This window comes from Sminthopsis crassicaudata, chromosome 3 (genome assembly GCF_048593235.1).
Source record: "Sminthopsis crassicaudata isolate SCR6 chromosome 3, ASM4859323v1, whole genome shotgun sequence".
Taxonomy (NCBI): Eukaryota; Metazoa; Chordata; class Mammalia; order Dasyuromorphia; family Dasyuridae; genus Sminthopsis; species Sminthopsis crassicaudata.
In genome coordinates this window covers 588,588,829-588,611,656 of record NC_133619.1, presented here as the reverse complement: position 1 = coordinate 588,611,656, position 22,828 = coordinate 588,588,829, and the positions used below count along the sequence as shown (strand labels likewise).

Genomic DNA, 22,828 nt, shown 5'->3' with positions numbered 1-22,828 from the left:
ATCCAACATTGTCATTAGTCTCTCTTTATATTCCTCTAGTGCCTTTTTTACCACAGTGATGTCATCTAGATTTAAGGAATATATGTTCATGTATGTATCAATGTAGTATATGTATTTACACTTGGGTTGTCTAAATGTAGTTTGTGAGAGGCATTGATAGATATTTCTTGAATTTTGCCCACTTTTTTTGCAAGGGATAGTGCTATTCCTGCCTTGACAAGAACAGAAAGGCCACAAGACTAGACTTTCCCCTCCTCTAGACTCTGAGAGTTATAAACAAGAATTATTATTATTCTTTTAGTTTTCAGTGTCCACTTCTATAAGATTTTGGGTTCCAATTTTTTCCCCTTCCCCAAGATGGCAATCAGATAAAAGTTACAAATGTACTATCATATTAAACATTTTCCCACATTAGTCATGTTGTGAAAGAAGAATCAGAAGGGAAAACCATGAGAAAGAAAAAAACCAAAAAAGTCAAAATAGTATGTATTTATATTGGATTATTTGCCAACTAGGGGAGAGAGGGAGAGGAAGAGGGGATTGTAATACAAAGTTTTATAAGGGTTAATGCTGAAAAATTATCCATGCATATGTTTTGAAAATAAAAATCTTTTATAAAAAAAAACTAGGGAAAATAGTATGTTTTGATTTGCATTCAAACTCCATAGTTCTATGTACAATGTTCTCCTAATTCTACTCATTTCACTCAGCATCACTTCATATAAGTCTTTCCAGATTTTTCTGAAATTTGCTTTTCTTTTAAATAGAACAACAATATTCTATTACATTTATATACCACAATTTGTTCAGCCTCCCCATTTGATGGATTTCCACTCAATTTCCACCACAAAAAGAGCTGCTATAATATTTTTTACATGTGGGTCCTTTCCCAGTTTTTTATGTTCTCTTCGAGATATAGACTACTAGTGATATTTTTGTGTCACATGGTTTATAGCTCTTTGGGGATAGTTCCAAATTGCTCTACAGAAGGTTGAATTATTTCACAATTCCACCCAACAATGCATCAGCGTTTCAATTTTCCTATATCAGTAAGTATGTGTATGTGTGTGTGCATATATATATATATATATGCTTATATGAGCATATATTCATATATAGAAACATACTGTGTCTATACATGTATATATATATACATATATATATATATATATATATACATGCATATAGACACACACCTATGACAATAAAGCTCTTTAGTTACTGAGAGCATTTATTAAGTGTTTGCTATGTGCCAAGCACTGTTAAACACTGGGAATACACATACAAACACAACAATCTTACCCTTAAGACGTTTACATTGTAATAATTATTGCTGGCATTTCTATCATGTTTTAAGGTTTGCAAAGTGCTGTGCATGTTATTTCATTTGATCCTTACAACAGTCCTAGGAGGTAATTGCTATCAATATCCCCATTTTACCAAGGGGGAAATTGAGACTGAAAGAGCTTAAGTTATTTATGCAGGATCACATAGCTAAGAGTTTGAAGTTATATTTGAACTCAAGTCTTCCTGACTCAAGACTCAGCACTTAATTCACTATATCTAATGCTTTTCTCCATCTGGTTGTTTTATGGGGAGAAAGAATATATAAAAATGCTGTTAATGTGTGAGAAGGAAGGATCCCAATTTTCTTTCAGTCTGTGAAGAGAAGGGAAAGAAGGTTAAAAGTGATGCAAATTCCAATTTGTGGCTGGGGCTTCTTAAGAAATTGTGGTCTAATACATTGTTGGTGGAATTGTGAACAGACCCAACCATTCTGGAGAGCAATTTGGAACTGCACTCAAAGAGTTATCAAACTGTGTATACTCTGATCCAGCAGTGTTACTACTGGGCTTATATCCCTGAAAAAGATATTAAAGGAGAGAAAAGAGACCTGTATGTGCAAAAATGTTTGTGGCAGCCCTTTTTGTGGTGGCAAGAAACTGGAAACTGGGTGAATGCCCATCAATTGGAGAATGGCTGAATAAATTATGGTATATGAATATTATGGAATACTATTGTTCTGTAAGAAATGACCAGCAGGATGATTTCAAAAAGGCCTGGAGAGACTTACATCAACTGATGATAAGTTAAATGAGTAGAACCAGGAGATAATTGTACACAGCAACAGCAAGATTATATTATGATAAATTCTGATGAATGTGATTCTCTTCAACAATGAGATGATTCAGGCCAGTGCCAATGATCTTGTGATGAAGAGAATCACAAAGAGAGATGACTGTGGGAACTAAGTATGGTTCACAACATAGCATTTTCACTCTTTTTGTTGTGGTTTTCTTGCATTTTATTTTCTTTCTCTTATTTTTCTGGTTTGATTTGATTTGGTTTTTTTGTGCAACAAGGTAATTGTATAAATATGTATGTATATATTGGATGTAACATGTATTTCTATCATGTTTAACATATATTGAACTACTTGGCATTGGGAAGGGAGTGATGGAAGAGGGGGAAATTGGGACACAAGGTTTTGCAAGGGTTAATGTGGAAGAATTATCCATGCATGTGTTTTGAAAAATAAAAAATAAATTAAAATTTTTTAAAAAATAAAAAAGCTTTAATAAAAAAATTATGGTTTGCTCTCCAATTCATAAATGGTCAAAGGCTAAGAAGTATGGAGTATGGAGCTACTTGTAAGGTAAGATATGTCATATAAAAAAAGGGCTGACCTAAAAACAGATCAAAGAGATAATTTGAGTCATTCAATTACCTGAAATCCACAACCAAAAATTGAGCTTTGACATCATATTTCAAAAGAAAAGTGTTCAGATCTTTTAGAGCCAAAGGACAAAGTAAAAATGGAAAGAATCCACCTGTTGTTACCTTTGGAAAGAAACCGATAAATGAGCACTCCCAGGAACATCATAGCCAAAATCCAGAGCTCCCAGGTCAAAGAAAAAATACTGCAAGCTGTCAGAAAGAATTCAAGTACAGCGAACAATATCCAAGAAAAACTGGTCTTGGTGGCTTTTTTTCTCCTTTTGGGCGACTAGTCTTCTCTAGAATCCACCAAGTTAATACTTTTCCCATCCACAACCAGGAGGACTTTTGCAACACAAAACTAGTTAGTATCCCACCACTTTCCTTGTTTGCAGTGCTCTTTCTGCAACCATCTCAATTCATCTCATCCTATTCTTCCTACACTACCAAATATTGTAGGCATGATAACATTAGCATCCTTTTAGTTCAAGTTTGGGATGAAATGAGGCACTCTAAGTTTATTGAACATTTCATGAGAGGTATACTTTGCTCTAACACAAAAGGAGTATGAGAAAAGGAGCTGGTAGCATTTAGCCATGAATATTCTGGGGCTATTAACTTTGTCAATGTTTTTTTCTATATTCATGTAACTGAAACTAGTCAGAAAAGTTTGCTTTTGCCTGGGAAGGAATCCAATATATCTTTATCATCCTTCCCTGGGATTACCTAACAGAAACAAATAATCCTAGTAGTCTAATGTCTAGTTAGTAGTCTAATTTAGTCTTCTAAACCTGAAAACCTTAAATACTGGGATGGGTCTCACTCACTATTAAAAAAAATCTGAGAAAACTGAAAAATAATCTGGTAGAAACTAGATATATACTACTATTTCAAATTGTATATCAAAATAAGCTCCAAATGGATGTGCAACTTAGCCATAAAAGCCTAACTTAGCCTAAACACGTTTGAGGAGCAAGAAAAATTATCTTTCATAACAATGTATAGAACAGTTCGTGACAAAAACAAAGATACAGTAGACCATGGAAAGTAAAATGTGCAATTTTGATTACATAAAATTGAAAAGTTTTTTTGAAAAGTTTTTATATAAGCAAAATAATATTGTTAAATTAGAAGGGAAGGAGGAACTAGAAAAAAATCTTCACAGCAAGTTTTTCTGATATGAGTTTCATTTTTTAAAAATTAAATCAAATTTTATTTAATATTTTCCCCAGTTAAATTAAAACAATCATTTTATATTTGTTTTTAATTTTTTGAGTTCCTTTCTGTTCCTTTCTGCATTTTGTTTTCTTTATCAGTTTTTTTCCTTGATTTGATTTTTCTTGTGTAGCAAGATAACTATATAAATATGTATATACATATTGGAATTAACATGCATTTTTAACATATTTAACATGTATTTGATTTTTGATTACCTGCCATTTAGGGAAGGGGAAGAAGGGAGAAATTTGGAACACAACATTTTGCAAGGGTTAGTGTTGAAAATTTACCATGCATATGTTTTGTAAATAAAATTTAATAAAAAAAATTTTTGAGTTCTAGGTTCTCTCTCTTATCCCCACCCACAATTAAGAAACCACATGTGAAGTTATGCAAAACATTTCCATAAAAGTCAAGTTGTGAAAAAGATAGATTCCCCCACCCCAATGAAAATAAAAACCCTCAAGAAAAATTAAGTAAAAAAAAAAGAGAGAGTAGTGGCCAGAAACTGGAAATTAAGTGGATGCCCATCAATTGGATAATGGTTGAATAAATTGTGGTATATGAATATTACGGAATATTATTGTTCTGTAAGAAATGACCAATAGGGTGATTTCAGAAAGGCCTGGAGAGACTTACATAAACCAATGCTGAGTGAAATGAGCAGGACCAGGAGATCATGTGTATACTTCAACAACAATACTATATGACGATCAATTCTGATGAACATGGCCATCTTCAACAATGAGATGAACCAAATCACTTCCAACAGAGCAGTAATGAATTGAACCCGCCACACCCAGCGAAAGAACTCTGGGAGAGGACTATGAACCACTACATAGAATTCCCAATCCCTCTATTTTTGTCCACCTGCATTTTTGATTTCCTTCACAGGCTAATTGTACACTGTTTCAAAGTCTGATTCTTTTTGTACAGCAAAACAACTGTTTGGACATGTAACATATATTGTATTTAATTTATACTTTAACATATTTAACATGTATTGGTCAACCTGCCATCTGGGGGGGGGGGGAGGAGGGGAAAAAATAGAACAAAAGGTTTGGCAATTGTCAATGTTGTAAAATTACCCTTGCATATATCTGGTAAATAAAAACTATTATTAAAAAAAAGAAAAAGAAAACAGTATATTTGTTGAGGAGAGAAAGAGAGAGAGAGAGAGAGAGAGAGAGAGAGAGAGAGAGAGAGAGAGAGAGAGAGAGAGAGAGAGAGAGAGAGAGAATGCTTCAATCTGTATTTGGATACATTCAGTTCCTTTTCTGGGTATGAATAGGATTTTTTCTTTTTATCATAATTCCTTCAAAATTCTCATGAATGATTGTACTACTGAGAATGTTAAGGAATTTACAACTGGTCATCCCAGAACATTGCTATTATTTTTACAATTTGTTTCACTTTGCTTGAGTTCATAGAAGACTTTCCAGTTGTTGTTTTTCTGAGAACATCCTGCTCATTATTTCCCATAGAACAATAATATTCCATCACAAACACATACCAGTTTATCAAGCCATTCCCAATTGATGGGAATCCCCTTAATTTCCAATTTTTTTAACCCTCAGAGCTGCTATGAATAATTTTTGTACATAGAAGTAATTTTCCCTTTCTAAAAAAATGAATACATGGTGTTGTTGGCACAGAATATATCTTTTGATCATTTCTCAATTGGATTCTTATATTTTTTTTATAAATTTGACTCTGTCTCTCTGTGTTTGAGAAATGAGGCCTTATCAGGGAAATCTGCTTCAAAATTCTTTTTATAATTACTATTGCTAATTGTATTTCCCCACATTTATTCTCTTTCACCCTGTCTCTCCTCAAAAGTTTTTTTGTATTCACTACTCCCTCCCCCGATATGCCCTCTCTTTTATCATCTTCCGCCCTTTCCATATCTCATTCCTCTCCTATTTTCTATCTTAAGATAGATTTCTATACTGTGAGTTTCATTTTAACTAAAAAATATGTTAACTCAAATATATAAGAATAAAAGTCATTCTTCAATTGATAATTGGTAAAAAGATATGAATAGAAAATTTCAGAAGAAATCCAAGCTATAGGTAGCTAAATGAAAAAAAAAGTTACATAGCACTAATATTTAGAGTAATGCTAATTAAAGCAAAAATGGAATATGAAAAATGTGTAGGAGGTTGCTGTGGGCAAACAGGCATATTGATAAAGTCTTAGTTGAACTGGTCCAGTCATTATAGAAAGCAACTTGGAAAAGTAAACCTCAGAAGATACTAAACTGTTCATAGCTATTAACCCAGCAATATACCCTCCCAGATCTATAACCCAAAGAATTAGAAAAAAAAGGAAAATTATTCACATGTACTAACATTTATAGTAACTCTTTTTGTGGTGGCAAAGGAATAGAAACTAATGGAGTGTCAGTTGAGGAATTAAGCTATAAGAAATGATGAAAGGGAGGATTAAGACATGGATGACCTGATATAAAGTGAAGTGAGCAGGACCAGGTAATTTATACAAACTTTGAAAGACTTAAGAGCACTTATCACAAAATTAACCATGATTCTTTAACTATCTAATTATGATTAACCAAGTATTACTTAGCTCTTGACAGAGTAGTGATGGACTTGGGTGCAGAATGTTTTATACATATATACATATACATTTACATGTTGATTAATCAATAAACATTTATTATATACCAATAGAATGTCAGGTCCTATAATAAGCACTGGGAATACAAATACAAAATGTAAAAAAAGAATGATAGTCTCTGATTTCAAGGAGTTTACAATCTAATAAGAGAATTCAATACACAAAACGTGAAAAATTGTTGGAATGGAAGAGGATCAGAAAATATATAAGGTGGGGACATAGTGTATGTCAGTCAGAGAAATCCCAAAGTAGTGTAGCTAGGTTCATGTACACACATACACATGTGTGTATAAGTGTGTGCATATTTGAATAAGATCAATTAAAATTTTACTTCTATGTATATTTGTTATAAAGGGATTTTGTATTTTTTTCCCAGTGGGGAGGGGAGGTAAAAGGGAGAAGAATTGAGAGAGAAAACTGATTTTTTTTGTTAATTGAAAAAATATAAGAAACTAAATGGAGATAGATGAATATCCTGATATTTAAGAGAATAGAGTCTCAAAGAAAATTATTAGCCAGTGAGTTTTGTTTTTGATTCCTGACCGAATTCTAAAATGTATTTGTTACTGGTATTTCTTATCTCTTCCTATAAATGAAACTCCAGCTCTAGACTCACACAGAGCTTGGATTCAACTGTCCCTTAAAAAGAGATTCAGGCTTTTCTTACATGTTCTGACTCATTAAATCCCCATCCTGGAGTAGAATTTTAGGGGAAAATTTCATAAAAATTAAAGTATGGTTTGTATCTATTATTCTCCTAGAGAAAATAATCCAGAGGGATTAAGAGTCCATTCAAGAACAGGTATACATATAGACATATATAAAACTTTACATGTTTTAGAAATTTAGAAATCAATCATGTGTTTAAGAGAAGGCTCTTTGGCTGCAAAGGGATTCAAAAAGGTCTCTCAGTTTCAACTACTTTCTCTTGGAAGCATGGGATTCTTCATGGAATTTGGTGAGAGACAATAGTATAAGGGCAGAGGCAATGGAACTTTTTTTCCTCTCTGAATCCATATGGCCTTGTAAAAGTGGCCTTGGTGCTTAATCTCTTTTAGATGATGGAAACTGGTACCTCCATGACCATGTGAGTTTTAAAAGATCTGGAGGATATTCTGGCATCTTGGTGTTCAATGGTCTGGTTTTCAGAGGTAATGCAGCATCAATCAATGCTTTAAGGAGTAAGAAATGACTTTTGGGATTGGTGTTCAGAAACCCAGCCCAGTGGCTCCTGAGATAAGGACTTATCCAGCAGAGATGACGACTTTGGATGTGAATCTGGTGGGATCACTGTTATATAGGATCTAAGTTAAATTTTGACTTGACTCCACACCCAGTGACTGAACCACTGAAATGATATAGAGAAGAACATGTCCTTAAGGTGTTGGGAGCTTCTTTTTGTATAGTAGGACTGAAATAAGTCTTAGTAAAAGCATTCATTTCATAGTAGGGTGGTTAAGTGGAACTGAGTGAATGATCATGACTTCTGAGAATGGGAGTGTGAGGAACACAGATGGATCAAGTGTGTCAAGAATGATGAGGGAAAAATGTACCATTCTACCTCTGAGAAATTAGGCTAGAGAATATTTACTACACTTAAAACACAAAGTAGTCTTAAGTGTGCACTCATAAATACTTAAAATATAAACCAATTATCTAATATTATTATTATTATACTCTTCTGGGAGGTAAAGACAATAACTATTTTGTTAAATAGCTGTTTATCTCAAATCAGTCACTGAGCATTTATTAAGCACTTGCATGCCTGGCACGGCCCAAGCACTACAGATACAATGAAAGGCAAAAATAGTCTTGGCTGTCAAGAAGTTCAGTCTAATGGGAAAGATAACATGCAAACAGTTTTGTATTTGTAGCATAAATTGGAGATAATCCACAAAAGGAAAGCACTAGTATTTAGAAAGATCTGGAAAGGCTTCTTGGAGCAGGTAGGATTTTAGCTGAAATTTGAAGGAAGTCAGAAAAGCCAAGTGGTGGTGAAGAGAGAGAGGATTCCAGGCATGGGAGATAAACCTGCTAAAATGCATAGAATTGGTGATAGAATGTCTTGAGTGAGAAAAAAGCAAAACATCAATATTTTTGGAGGAACTGATAAGATCTAGATTTTCTAATCATTCAGTGATGGTGTTCTAGTCAGGACAAAGTACATTTATTAAGTGCCTATCATGCACTGAAGATACAAAGAAAGGCAAAACAAAAATACAAAGGAAGCCTATGTCATTTGATTATGGAGATTATTATGCAGAAAGGTGTATGGTATAGAAAGACAGAAAAGTTAGGAAAGTGCCAGATTATAAAGGACTTTAAAAGCTAAACAATGTTTTGCATTTGATATTGAAGGTAACAGGGAGCCACTGAGATTTACTGAATAGGTGATTATATGGTGATATGTTTTAGGAAGATAATAGGTAATAGGTAAAGTGGAGGATGGATTGGAATGGTGAGAAACTATATGCAGGGAAAGCAATCAGGCTACTGCAATAAACCAGGGTTAGGATGATGAGGGCTTTTGCCATGGTGGTTTCAGTGTGAAAATTCAGAAAAGGGCATATAAAAGAGATGTTATAAAGCTAGATACAACAGGACTGGATTGCTGATTGGATATGGGAGGTGAGAGTAAGGAGGTAAGGATGAAAGCCAAGTGTCTGGGAGGATAGTGGCATCCTTGCCAAGCATGGGAAAATTAAGAAGAGGAGATAGTTTTGGGGGAGAGATAAGTGAGTTTAGTTTTAGAATATTGAGTTTAAGTCTATGGCACATTTAATATGTCAGAGATTTGAGACAAAGTCAGGAGACTTAATAGGGCTGGATAAATAATCCTGAAAACTATATGTATAAGGATAATATTTGAATCCATGGGAGAAGCTGAAATTATTAAGTGAAATAGTATAAAGAGAACAAAGAAGAGGGCTTAGGAGAGAGCCTTGGGAGACCTTCATGTTTAATGGAGGTGACCTGGAAGTAGACCCAGGAAAGGAGAGGGAGAGGCAGGTAGAAGGAGAATAAGTGTGGTGGGTGAAAGATAAAATTCTTCAGGTAACAAAGATTTGAGTTTCTGAGCATTTTGATTTACTAAGCAATGCATAACAATTGCCTAATAAATTAAGATCTGGCCCCCTTCCTCGGTTTAGGGCTGAACCCAAACACAGAAAGAGAAAAACATTTTAAAAATTAATTAAATATGATCAATGAATTAAAAAAAAAAACAATACATTAGGTAATTTGATTTTTAATTGGAGGAAAGATAAAACACTTTCCAAGTTGGGAGGGAGAGAGCAAACAAGTACAATTGAATTAGAAAAAGAGGTATCTTATTTCCCCCAAGTGGAAAACAACAAATGATTGGTCAGTTTGGGGCCAATTTTTAAATTAGATATATGGATTGCTTGAGAAGGACAATTGTGAGAAAACCCCCTGCATCAATCTTTGATCAGCATAATCTAGATCCTTAGTTAAGGGTCTCTAAATAGCAGGTGGAGGTGTCCAATTTCCTACTCACACAAGGATAGCTTCAAACAATGCAATAAGATTTTCTCACAAAATTGGACCTCCCAATAGAAAAGGAACTGAGGTAACTCCAGAATTGAGTCACAAGGGGGGGGGGTAGGTCAATGTGACTCACACAATCATTTGTTGTTTCAATCCTCTCAATTCCCTCACCAAGAAAAAGTAGTGTCATGAAAAATTTAGAGAAAAAAGAAGCAAGGAGAAGGCTGATTATCAGTGTTAGACTAGCAATGTCAAAAAGGATGAAAATTGAGAAAAGGCCACTGGATTTAGCAATTCAGAGCTAATTAGTAACTTTGGAGAGAAAAGTTTCAGTTGAATGATGAAGTTGCAAACCAGACTGAAAAAAAGTCTGAAAAAGAGAAGGGAAGGAAGTGCAGGTATTTATCACAAACAGCCTTCTGCTTTCTCAAGAAGTTTAGTTAGGAAAGGGAGAAGAAATGTAGGTTGATAACTAGTAGAGATGAATGGATCAGTGAATGTTTTTTGGAGGTTGAGACAGACATGGTCATGTTTGTAAGTAGTGTAAGTCAGTAGAGTGGAAGCAACTGAAAATTAATAAGTGGGGCTGATAATTGGAGTAATCTGCTGGAGAAGACAAGTTGGAATGGGAAATGCCTCTTCAGGTAGACTTTCCCCTTGATAAGAAGGGCTGTGAAATGAAGGTAAAAGAAGGAATACATCTCAGTGATCGAAATGAGAAAGAAGGGAGATGACTTCATATTTTTTCCAGTGAAATATTAGGCAAGGATCTTAGCTAAGAGGGTGAAGGGGAGCCAAAAAAAGGTTTCAGGAAGGATAATAAGATTTGACAGTCACTTTTAATGAGTGGAATAGTGAATGGGCAAAGAGGTATAAAAGGATTATTATATTATAGTGAGATCCCAGATCATTTATCAGGTCATGAATAGGAGCAAATGCAGCAGATAGTGGGAGTAATTCAAGGCTGGGGTGTGGAAGGGCAAGATATGATAAAAGGGCAAAGAATATGAGAGAAGAGGGCAATGTAGATGTGGTTCACCAAGAGATCCAGTTGAGCAAAAGAGAATGTAGAATGAGAAAACAATGTGGGAGTGATAGTTCAGGAAAGAATTAAGAGATGAAGGGACAGTAAGTGTTCAATAGGTGAGTCATGATGAAATGAAGGAAATGGTTAGAAGTTGTAAGACAGAGGGTTAGGTGAAATGACAATTGGATATTAAGGAATTTAAACACTTATGAACTTAGATGTGAAACATTTGTAGGTGTTAGTGCAAAGTTATGACCATCTTTAGGTCATGTAGAATGTAGGAGGTAAGTTGAGAAATTGCTAAGTTAGTGTGTTTGAAAAAATTTTTGACATGTATATTGAAGTCCCTAGTATGAAGGCAGATGTTAGGGAAAAGAGAAAGACTGAGCAAGACACTGAACTCATTGAGAAAGGAAGGGCTACATTCAGAAGTTTGGGAGTTAACAGTGAAAGAATTTTTTTGTTTGTTTTTGCTTTTAATTGTTCGATTTTTTCAACCAACAATTCTAGAAGATCCATTTAGCCACGTCTCACCTGATAGATTCAGAGTATTTATATTTTTTGCTTACATATATATATATATATGTATATATATATATATATGTATATACATATTTATTTATTTATTTATTTTATTTCTGCAGGTACATACAAAAGAATTTGTTTTACATTTGTTTTTAAAATTTTTAAAGTTCCAGATTCTCTCCCTTTCTCCTTCTCCCTCCCCTCCAGAAGGCACATGTGAAATTATGCGAAACACTCCCATTAAAGTCTTGTTGCAAAAGAAAACAGATCTCCACCCTGCTCTCCTCCACCAAAAAAAAAAAAAAAACCTCCCCAAAAATCTTAAGAAAAATAAATAAAGCTAAAACAAAGTATGCTCCAATCTGTATTCAGACACAATTAGTTCCTTCTCTGGGTATGGACAGCATTTTTCATCCTAAGTCCTTCAGAGTAGTCTTGGATCATTATATTACAGCAACAGAATCTTGACTGGGTATAAATGTGGATTGAATGATCCTCAAAGGAGGTGAGGGTAGTAATGATGATGATGATGATGATGATGATGATGATGATCTCCTAAGACACAAAGAAAAATTATTTTAAAGGACATTTGGTTATCTCTTATTACAATGTTTATAATGAACATTTATAAAAAGGCTGATAAAGACAACTGTAACTTAAGTGCTAATAGCTATTTTAGAATGGTTCTATTTAAAAATCAATAAAACCCTTTAAATTAAAGAATCATACAATTGAATACTTGGTGACTTCAATGCAAAAGTGAGTGCTTAGAAGCACAGGCAGAGAGAGACAAGATGGTGTAGAAGGAAGGACAGTAAACTTCCCACAAAATGCCTTCAAACAGATCTAGAAAATGTACCAGACCAAATTCTGACGGAAATATCCAAAAAAAGAAATCATAGTGAGCCACTTTTCTAGCCCAGGTCAGCATGGAGAGACAGAGAATCCTACAGACACTGGGAATGGGATATAGCCAGAAGTATACCGCATAGAACATTTCAGTCCCCAAGGACTGCTCTAGGGCAAGAAGAGGCCCCAGACCCATTCTGGGGCTTGACCTCATGCAAGGTGTAAAAAACAGGTACTAATTAGCAATACTCATTTCTGGGTCACAAATCTATGTGGGCTAAAGAAGGTACCTGTAACAAGAAGCGGCATTCTAGGGTAAGAAATAATCAGAGCCTTGAATACCCACTAAAGAATGGAGGGGGAAATCTCAGTTACAATTTATAGGGATAAAAAAGGCATAAATCTTAGACCAAAGGGAAGGCTAATTTTATCACTAAACCAAGAGAGCTTTCCAGATGACTAGCAGTAGCTGAGTCCAGCAACAATCTAATGTTGTTCAGATATAAACCCAGGTCAAGAACTTGTGGAGCTCAGGGGACACTAATCAGATTTTGCCCTGGATCAGATCATTTTGGGAACATTGAAAGTCTACAAGTAACCAGCTTTAGCTGTATATGAGATCCTGAAATAGACCTTCCTTCTAGAAATATGCAGAGCCCATCCCTAACATCCAAGTAAAATCAGGAAAGACTAAAAGGATGAACAAATGGAAAGAAAGGATACACCATAAAAAGCTATTATATGATGAGCAGCTTGATTTCAGAAAAGCCCTGGACTTGTGAACTGATGCTAAGTAAAGTGAACAGAACCAAGAGAATATTGTATGCAATAGCAAGATTATTGTGATGATAAATTCTGATGGATGTGGCTCTTTTCAACAATGAGGTGATTCAAGGCAATTCCAATGGACTTGTGATGGAGAGAGCCATTTGATCCAGAGGGAGGACTACTGAGACTGAATAAGGACCATAACATAGTTTTTTCACCTTTTTTGTTGTTTGCTTGTTTGTTTTTTCTTTCTCATTTTTTCCCTTCTGATCTGATTTTTCTTGTATAGCATGATGTAAAAATCTGTTTTGAAGGATTGATGTCTATAATGATGTCTAGGGGAGGGGGAGAGATGAGGAAGGGAGGGAGAAAAATTTGGAACAACAATGTTTTTGCAAAGGTGAATGCATTTATTTATTTATTTTAATTAAAGCTTTTTATTTACAAAACATATGCTGGGTAATTTTTCAACATTCACCCTTGTAAAACTTTCTGTTCCAAATTTTTCCTTCCTTCCCCCCACTCCCTCCCCTAGATGGCAGGTAGTCCAATACATGTTATATATGTTAAAAGATATGTTGAATCCAATATATGTTACATATTTATACAGTTATCTTGTTGCACAAGAAAAATCAATCTAGAAAGAATTAAAAAAAACCCCAAAACAACCTGAGAATGAAAACAATATGCAAGCAAACATCAAAAGAAAGCATGAAAATTCTGTTGTGTTCACACTCAGTTCCCACAGGCCTCTCTTTGGGTGTAGATGGCTCTCTTCACTAAACAATTGAATTTGTTTGAATCATCTCATTGTTGAAGAGAACCACGTCCATCAGAATTCATCATCATATAATCTTGTTGTTACTGTGTATAATGATCTCCTGGTCCTGCTCATTTCACTCAGCATCAGTTGATGTAAGTCTCTCCAGGCCTCTCTGGAATCATCCTGCTGGTCATTTCTAACAGAACAATAATATTCCATAACACTCACGTATCATAAGTTATTCAGCCATTCTCCAATTGATGGGCATCCATTCAGTTTCCAGTTTCTAACCACTACAAAAATGGCTGCCACAAATATTTTTGCACATGTGGATCCCTTTCTCTTCTTTGAGATGTCTTTGGGATATAAGCCCAGGAGAAACACTGCTGGATCAAAGGCTATGCATAGTTTGATAACTTTTTGAGCATAGTTCCAAATTTTTCTCCAGAATGGCTGGTTCTGTTCACAGTTCCACTAACAATGTATCAGTGTCCCAGTTTTCCCACATTCATTATTATCTTTTCCTGTCAATCTTAGCCAACCTGACAGGTGTATAATGGTATTTCAGAGTTGTCTTAACTTGCATTTCTCTGATCAATAGTGATTTGGGGCACCTTTTCATATGGGTAGAAATAGTTTCAATTTCATCATCTGAAAATTGTCTGTTCATATCCTTTTGACCATTTATCAATTGGAGGATGGCTTGAATTCTTATAAATTTGTGTTAATTCTCTATATATTTTAGAAATGAGGCTTTTATCAGAGTCTTTGAATGTAAAAATGTTTTTCCTAGTTGATTGCTTCCCTTCTAATCTTGTCTGCATTAGTTTTGTTTGTACAAAAACTTTTTAACTTAATATAATCAAAATTATCTATATTGTAATTGATAATGATCTCTAGTTATTCTTTGTTCACAAATTCCTTCCTCCTCCACAGATCTGAGAGGAAAGGAGGGTGAATGTTTAAAACTATCTTTGCACATATTTTTGAAAAATGAAAAGCTATTATATGGGGCAGCTAGATGGCACAGTGGATAGATCATCAGCCCTGAAGTCAAAAGAACCTCAGTTCAAATCTGACCTCAGTTACTTCCTAGGTATATAACCCTGGGCAAATCATTTAACCTCAATGGTCTCAGCAAAATAAATAAATAAAAGCTATTTTACTGACAGTGACACTCAAGACACAAACTCCCCAAAAGAAAATAATTTCAAAACATCTATAATTGAAGCTTCAAAGGAAAACATTACAAGTCCAGATTCAACTAAAATTCCTGGAAGAAATGAAGCATTTGAAATAAATTTCTAAAAAAAGTATTTTAAATGAAACATAGAAATTGGAGGAAAAAATAGAAAATAAATAAGAGCTATAGAAGAAAGAATTGGAAAGAAAACTAATAACTAAAGAGTTGTGAAATCTGAGCAAGCAACAAATTCCCTGAAAATCAGAATGGATCAAATAGAAGCTAATGACTCCATGAGACAACAAAAATGAAAATGTCAAAATACTGAAAAGGGGGGAAATGTAAAGTATCTCATAGCAAAAACAACTTACTTGGAAAGAGATTAAAGAGAAAAAAATTAAGAATTTTTGAACTACCTGAAAACCATGGACTTTCCCTTTCCCCCAAAAAAACCCTGGACATCACATTTTTAACAATTTTAAAAGAAAACTGATCAGAAATCTCAGAACCAAAGGGTAAAAAGTAGAAATAGAATCCACCAGTCATCTCTAAAAAGAATATTTTATCAAAAAGTCAAAGCTCCAGATCTAATTAAAACAAAACAAAACAAAACTATAACTCAATGAGGAAAAAAAGAATTCAGGTACTAAAGAACCACAGTCACAATCACATAAAATTTAGTAGCCATCATAATGAAGGATTGGAGAACTTGAAATATGTTCCAGAATTAGTATGACAGAAACTAGGCATGGACCCACATTTAACACCACATACTAAGTAAGATAAGATCAAAATGGGTCCAAGATTTAGGCATAAAGAACGAAATCATAAATAAATTGGAGGAACACGGGATGGTTTACCTCTCAGACTTGTGGAGGAGGAAGGAGTTTGTGTCCAAGGGAGAACTAGAGACCATTATTGATCACAAAATAGAACATTTTGATTACACCAAATTAAAAAGTTTCTGCACAAACAAAATTAATGCAAACAAGATTAGAAGGGAAGTAACAAGTTGGGAAAACATTTTTACAGTTAAAGGTTCTGATAAAGGCCTCATCTCCAAAATATACAGAGAATTGAATTGAATTTATAAGAAATCAAGTCATTCTCCAATTGATAAATGGTCAAAGGATATGAACAGACAATTTTCAGATGATGAAATTAAAACTATTTCCACTCATATGAAAGAGTGTTCCAAATCACTATTGATCAGAGAAATGCAAATTATGACAACTCTGATCTATCATTACACACCTGTCAGATTGGCTAAGATGACAGGAACAAATAACGATGAATGTTGGAGGGGCTGTGGGAAAACTGGGACACTGATGCATTGTTGGTGGAGTTGTGAAAGAATCTAACCATTCTGGAGAGCAATCTGGAATTATGCCCAAAAACTTATCAAAATGTGCATACCCTTTGACCCAGCCATACTACTACTGGGCTTATATCCCAAGGAAATACTAAAGAAGGGAAAGGGACCTGTATGTGCCAAAATGTTTGTGGCAGCCCTTTTCATAGTGGCTAGAAGCTGGAAAATGAATGGATGTCCATCAATTGGAGAATGGTTGGATAAATTATAGTATATGAATGTTATGGAATATTATTGTTCTGTAAGCAATGACCAATAGGAGGAATACAGAGAGGCTTGGAGAGACTTACATCAACTGATGCTAAGTGAAATGAGCAGAACCAGAAGATCATTATACACTTCAACAATGATACTGTATGAGGATGTATTCTGATGGAAGTGGATATCTTCAACATAGAGAAGAGCTAATCCAATTCCAATTGGTCAATGATGGACAGAATCAGCTACATCCAGAAAAGGAACACTGGGAAATGAGTGTAAACTGTTAATTTTACCTTCTGAATCCAATTTTTCTTGTGCAACAAGAGAACTGTATGGATCTGCACACATATATTGTATCTAGGAAATACTTTAACATGTTTAACATGTATATGACTACCTGCTATCTAGGGGAGGGGGTGGAGGGAGGGATGGGAAAAGTTGTAACAGAAGTGAGTGCAAGGAACAATGGTGTAAAAATTACCCATGATTTTTGTTCTGTCAATAAAATGCTATAATTAAAAAAATAAATAAAAAAGAAATATGTTCCAGAAAGCAACTGGCTTGCGACCAAGAATAATTTATCCAGCAAAACTGAGTATAATCTTACAAAGGGAGAGAAATCAACTTTTAATGAAATAATTTCCAAGCATTCTTGATGAAAAGACCAAAATAGTATAGAAACTTTAGAGTTAAAATACAGGAGTTAAGAGAAATGCAAAAAGGTAAACATGAATAAAAAACAGTAAAGGACTAAATATTATAATATGGAGAAATAATATATGTGTTCCATCTGAACCTTATCATCATCAAAAGTCAAAGAACCTAATGAAACAGAAGGTCTAGATTATGTTAATGTCTTGATGAAAAAAAAATTTTTTTTAATGGAAAGGAAAGGGGAGCAGTATACACTTGGTAAGTTAATGGGAAAGAAAACTTAGGGAAAATTATCTCACTTTATTGTAGAATTTTATAAAACAAGGAAGAGAGGAATGACTGACACAAGAATTTGACTCAACTGAAGAAAGGAAGAATACAAAGTTAGGTACAGAAATACATTTCACTAAATAAGGAAAAGAGAGAGAAAGGGGAGGGAAGAAGAGTAAATTAGAGGGAAGGAAGATTAAAGATGTGATGGTCCAGATGGATTTACATGTGAATTCTACCAAACATTTAAAGAACAACCCCGCCCAGGCTGGGGTTAAGTGACTTGCCCAGGGTCACATAGCTAGGGAGTGTTAAGTGTCTGAGACCACATTTGAACTCGGGTCCTCCTGAATTCAGGGCTGGTGCTCTATCCACTGCACCATCTAGCTGCCCCATTTAAAGAACAATTAACTCCAATGCTATATAAACTATTTGAAAAAATAAGGAATGAAGGACTCCTACCAAATTCCTTTTATGACACAGACATGGTACTGATACCTAAACCAGGTAGGATGAAAACAGAGAAAGAAAATTATAGATAGGTCTCCCTAATGAATACTGATGCAAAAATCTTAAATAAAATATTATCAAAAAGATTACAGAAAATCATCCCCAGGATAATACACCATGACCAAGTAGGATTTATACCAGGAATGCAGGGCCAATAGGAAAACTATTAGCATAACTGACTATATCAATAACCAAATTAACAAAAACCAGATGATCATCTCAATAGATGCAGAAAAAGCATTTGATAAAATCCAACACCCATTCCTACTAAAAACACTAGAGAGTATAGGAATAAATGGACTTTTCCTTTAAATAGTCAGTAGCATCTATTTAAAGCCATCAGTAAGCATCATATGTAATGGGGATAAACTGGAACCATTCCCAATAAGACAAGGAGTGAAACAAGGTTGCTCACTTTCACCATTACTATTCAGTATTGTATTAGAAATGCTAGCTTTGGCAATAAAGATGAAAAAGAGATTAAAGGAATTAGAATAGGTAATGAAGAAACCAAATCATCACTCTTTGCAGATATTATGATGGTATACTTAGAGAACCCCAGAGAATCTACTAAAAAGCTATCAGAAATAATCCATAACTTTAGCAAAGTTGCAGGATACAAAATAAATCCACATAAATCCTCAGCATTTTTATACATCACTAACAAAATCCAACAGCAAGAAACACAAAAAGAGATTCCATTTAAAATAACTATTGATAGTATAAAATACTTGAGATTCTATCTACCAAGGGAAAGTCAGGAACTATATGAGCAAAACTACAAAATACTTTCCACACAAATAAAGTCAGATCTAAACAAATGGAAAAATATTAAGTGCTCTTGGATAGGTCAAGCGAATATAATAAAGACGACAATACTCCCTAAACTAATTTATTTATTTAATGCTATGCCAATCAAACTCCCAAGAAACTATTTTACTGACCCAAAAAAATAACAACAGAATTCATCTGAAAAAACAAAAGGTCAAGAATTTCAAGGGAACTAATGAAAAAAAAATTCAAATGAAAAAAAAAAAATTCAAATGAAGGTGGCTTCACTGTACCTGATCTAAAAGTATATTACAAAGCAGCAGTCACCAAAACCATTTGGTATTGGCTAAGAAATACAGCAATTGATCAGTGGAATAGGTTAGGTTCACAGGACAAAATAGTCAATAACTATAGTAATCTAGTGTTTGACAAATTCAAAGACCCCAGCTTTTGGGATAAGAATTCACTATTTGACAAAAACTGCTGGGAAAATTGAAAAGCTAGAATGGAAGAAACTAGGCATTGTCCCACACCTAACACCATATACCAAAATAAGGTCAAAATTGCTTCATGATCTAGGCATAAAGAATGAGATTATAAATAAATTAGAAGAACATAGGATAGTTTACCTCTGACCTGTGGAGGAGGAAGGTATTTGTGACCAAAGAAGAACTAGAGATCCTTATTGATCACAAAATAGAATTTTTTGATTATATTAAGTTAAAATGTTTTTGTACAAACAAAACTAAGGCAGACAAGATTAGAAGGGAAGAATAAACTGAGAAAACATTTTACAGCCAAAGGTTCTGATAAAGGCCTCATTTCCAAAATACATAGAGAATTGGCTCAAATTTATAAAAAATCAAGCCATTCTCCAACTGATAAATGGTCAAAAGATATGACCAGACAATTTTCAGATGATGAAATTGAAACTATTTCTACCCATATGAAAAGATGCTCTAAATCATTATTGATCAGAGAAATGCAAATTAAGACAACTCTGAGATACCATTACACACCTGTCAGATTGGCTAAGATGTCAGGAAAAGATAATGACTAATTTTGGAAGGGATGTGGGGAAACTGGGACACTGATACATTGTTGGTGGAGTTGTGAACAAATCCAACCATTCTGGAGAGCAATCTGGAATTATGCCCCCAAAAGTTATCAAACAGTGCATACCCTTTGATCCAGCAGTGTTATTACTGGGCTTATATCCAAAAGAAATACTAAAGAAGGGAAAGGGACCTGTATGTGCCAAAATGTTTGTGGCAGCCTTTTTTGTAGTGGCTAGAAACTGGAAACTGAATGGATGCCCATCAATGGAGAATGACTGAATAAATTGTGGTATATGAATGTTAAGGAATATTATTGTTCTGTAAGAAATGATCAGCAGGATGATTTCAGAGAGGCTTGGAGAGACTTACATGAACTGATGCAAAGTGAAATGAGAAGAACCTGGAGATCATTATACACAGAAACAGCAATAATAAATGCTGATCAATTCTGACGGACATGGCTCTGTTCAATAATGAGGCAATTCAAACCAGTTCTAACTGTTCTGTAAATGAAGAGAATCAGCTACACCCAGAAAACTATGGGAAATGAGTGTGGACCACAACATAGCATTTCCACTCTTTCTGTTGTTTGCTTACATTTTCATTTTTCCTCTCAGGTTTTTTTTGTTTTGTTTTGTTTTTTACTATCTTTCTAGATCCTATTTTTCTTGTGCTGCAAGATAACTATATAAATATTTATACATATATTATATTTAACATATACTTTAACATATATAACATGTATTGGACAACCTGCCATCTAGGGGAAGGGATGGAAGGAAGAAGGGGAAAAGTTGGAATAGAAGGTTTTGCAAGGGTCAATGTTGAAAACTTACCCATGCATATGTTTTGTAAATAAAAAGCTATTTTTTAAAAAATGCATTGGTTCTTAGCAAAACAAATCCTAAATAAAAATGTACAAAAATATAACATTTTTTGAAGTGATAAAGAACTGTATCTGAGAGGGTATCTATCAATTTAGAATGACTGAACAAATTATGATCCACAAATATGATGGATTACTATTGTGCTGTAAAGAAAAAATGAAGGGGATGGTTTCAGAGAAACCTGAGAATGCCAACTGGAGTGTGCAGAACCAGAACAATAATTTATAGAATAACAATATTTTAAAGAGAAACAATTTTGAAAGATTTAGGAACTCTATTCAGCAAAATGACCAACCACAATTCTAAAGGACTAATGATGAAGCCAACCTATCTACTTCCTAGTAGAGGAGGTAATACCCTCAGCATATAGAATGAACCATAAATACATCTGTATATATTTTTACACACAGAGGTGTGTGTGTGTCTATTTCTCTTAGGTGTGGTCAATGTGGAGATTTGTTTTGCTTGAATATATGTGTTTGTACCAGATATTTGCTTTTCTTTTGTTCTCAGATGAGGGAAGATATGAGGAAGAGCTGATTTTTTTTTTTGTTGAATGAAAAATGTAAAATTTATTAATTTTAAAAACAATGGTTAAACATGGCAAAAATGTTGGAGAATAAGGCTCATGTTTAGGAAAAGAAAGGAGAGAAAAGTTTATAGAGTTTTTAGAAGTTTTATGCTTATATACCATGAATACTTTCATAAGACAGAAGATGATGAAAAGTAGGAAGTGGGAAAAAAAAATCCAAGGTGTTGACTTGAGTGTAACACTAATAGTAATAAAAATAGCTAGTATTTATATAATGCTACTATATGCCAGGGACTGTGCTAAGTACTTTAAAAATATGATTTTTGACTCTCTCAACAACCCTGAGGTGGGTGCCATAATTACCCCCACTTTGCAACTGAAAAAAATGAGGTAGGTAAGGTTGTGACTTGTCCCCAGTAAGTAAGTGAACTCACACAGGAAGTATCAATGGCTGGATTTGACCCTAGGCACAGCATTTACTTAGATGTCTTCTACAAAAGTTTAACTATTGTTAAATTGTGCTGTGATCCGCACATAGTAAGTGCTTAAGAAATGCTTGTTTCTTTTCTTCCAGTATAAAGTAGTTGCCACAAGGATAAGGGTTAAAAGAGAATTTGATGGACAAATGTTTGATCTCTTTGCCAAGCAGAGATATGGATCAGTTAAAAGTCATTCTAGTTTAGAATACAAACTTATATGACAATGGAAGAGAAGGGCAGAATGAGATTCTGTTTTATAAAATAGCATGTATGGAGCAAAGATAGAGAAAATGTTATAAAATAGATAGGATGACAACATAGAACATGAAACTAGCTTGTGACTCTTTCTAGAATATTCTTTTCCATCATCAGGAAAAGAGCCCTAGAAAGATACATAAAGGAGGAGACATGAAGCTTAAGAAGCAGAGAAGAATAGCTGGATTAAATTATATATACCAAGGACAGCATTACTGAAGACAAAACAACCTTAAGGCACTAAAGATTTGCTTAAGAAAAAAAAAATCTACTTTCGAACCCTTCCACTTACTTGCACTTCACTGAAAAAAGAAAACAAAACTTTTATAACAGATATGTTTAGTCAAATAACACAAATATCCAGAGGGCTACTTCCAAAAATACAGAATTTCATTCTGTTTCCCAAGTTCATCACTTTCCTGCGGGAGATGGGCAGCAAGTTTCATAATGAATTCTCTGAAATAACTGTTGGTCATTATGTTGACAAATGTTCTGAAGTATTTCAAACTTGCTTGTCTTTACAATGTTTTGTTATAAAAATTATTCTCCTGGTTCTGTTTATTTCCCTCTGCAGTAGTTCATACAAGTTTTCCTAGGTTTCTCTGAAACCATTCTTTTCATTATTTATGGCACAATAGCATTTA

At 34.2% G+C, this 22,828-nt stretch overlaps 1 protein-coding gene across 1 annotated transcript in view; it reads right to left on the bottom strand.

Moving 5' to 3' along the window:
• Window positions 1-11,943: 11,943 nt before the first annotated feature.
• AGO4 (argonaute RISC component 4) overlaps window positions 11,944-22,828 on the bottom strand; it is a 70,309-nt gene continuing 59,424 nt past the window's right edge. The window contains exon 18 of the mRNA XM_074305111.1: window positions 11,944-12,187. Coding sequence (XP_074161212.1) covers window positions 12,076-12,187 — 112 coding nt within the window. The 3' untranslated portion in view covers window positions 11,944-12,075. The remainder of the gene's footprint in view (window positions 12,188-22,828) is intronic.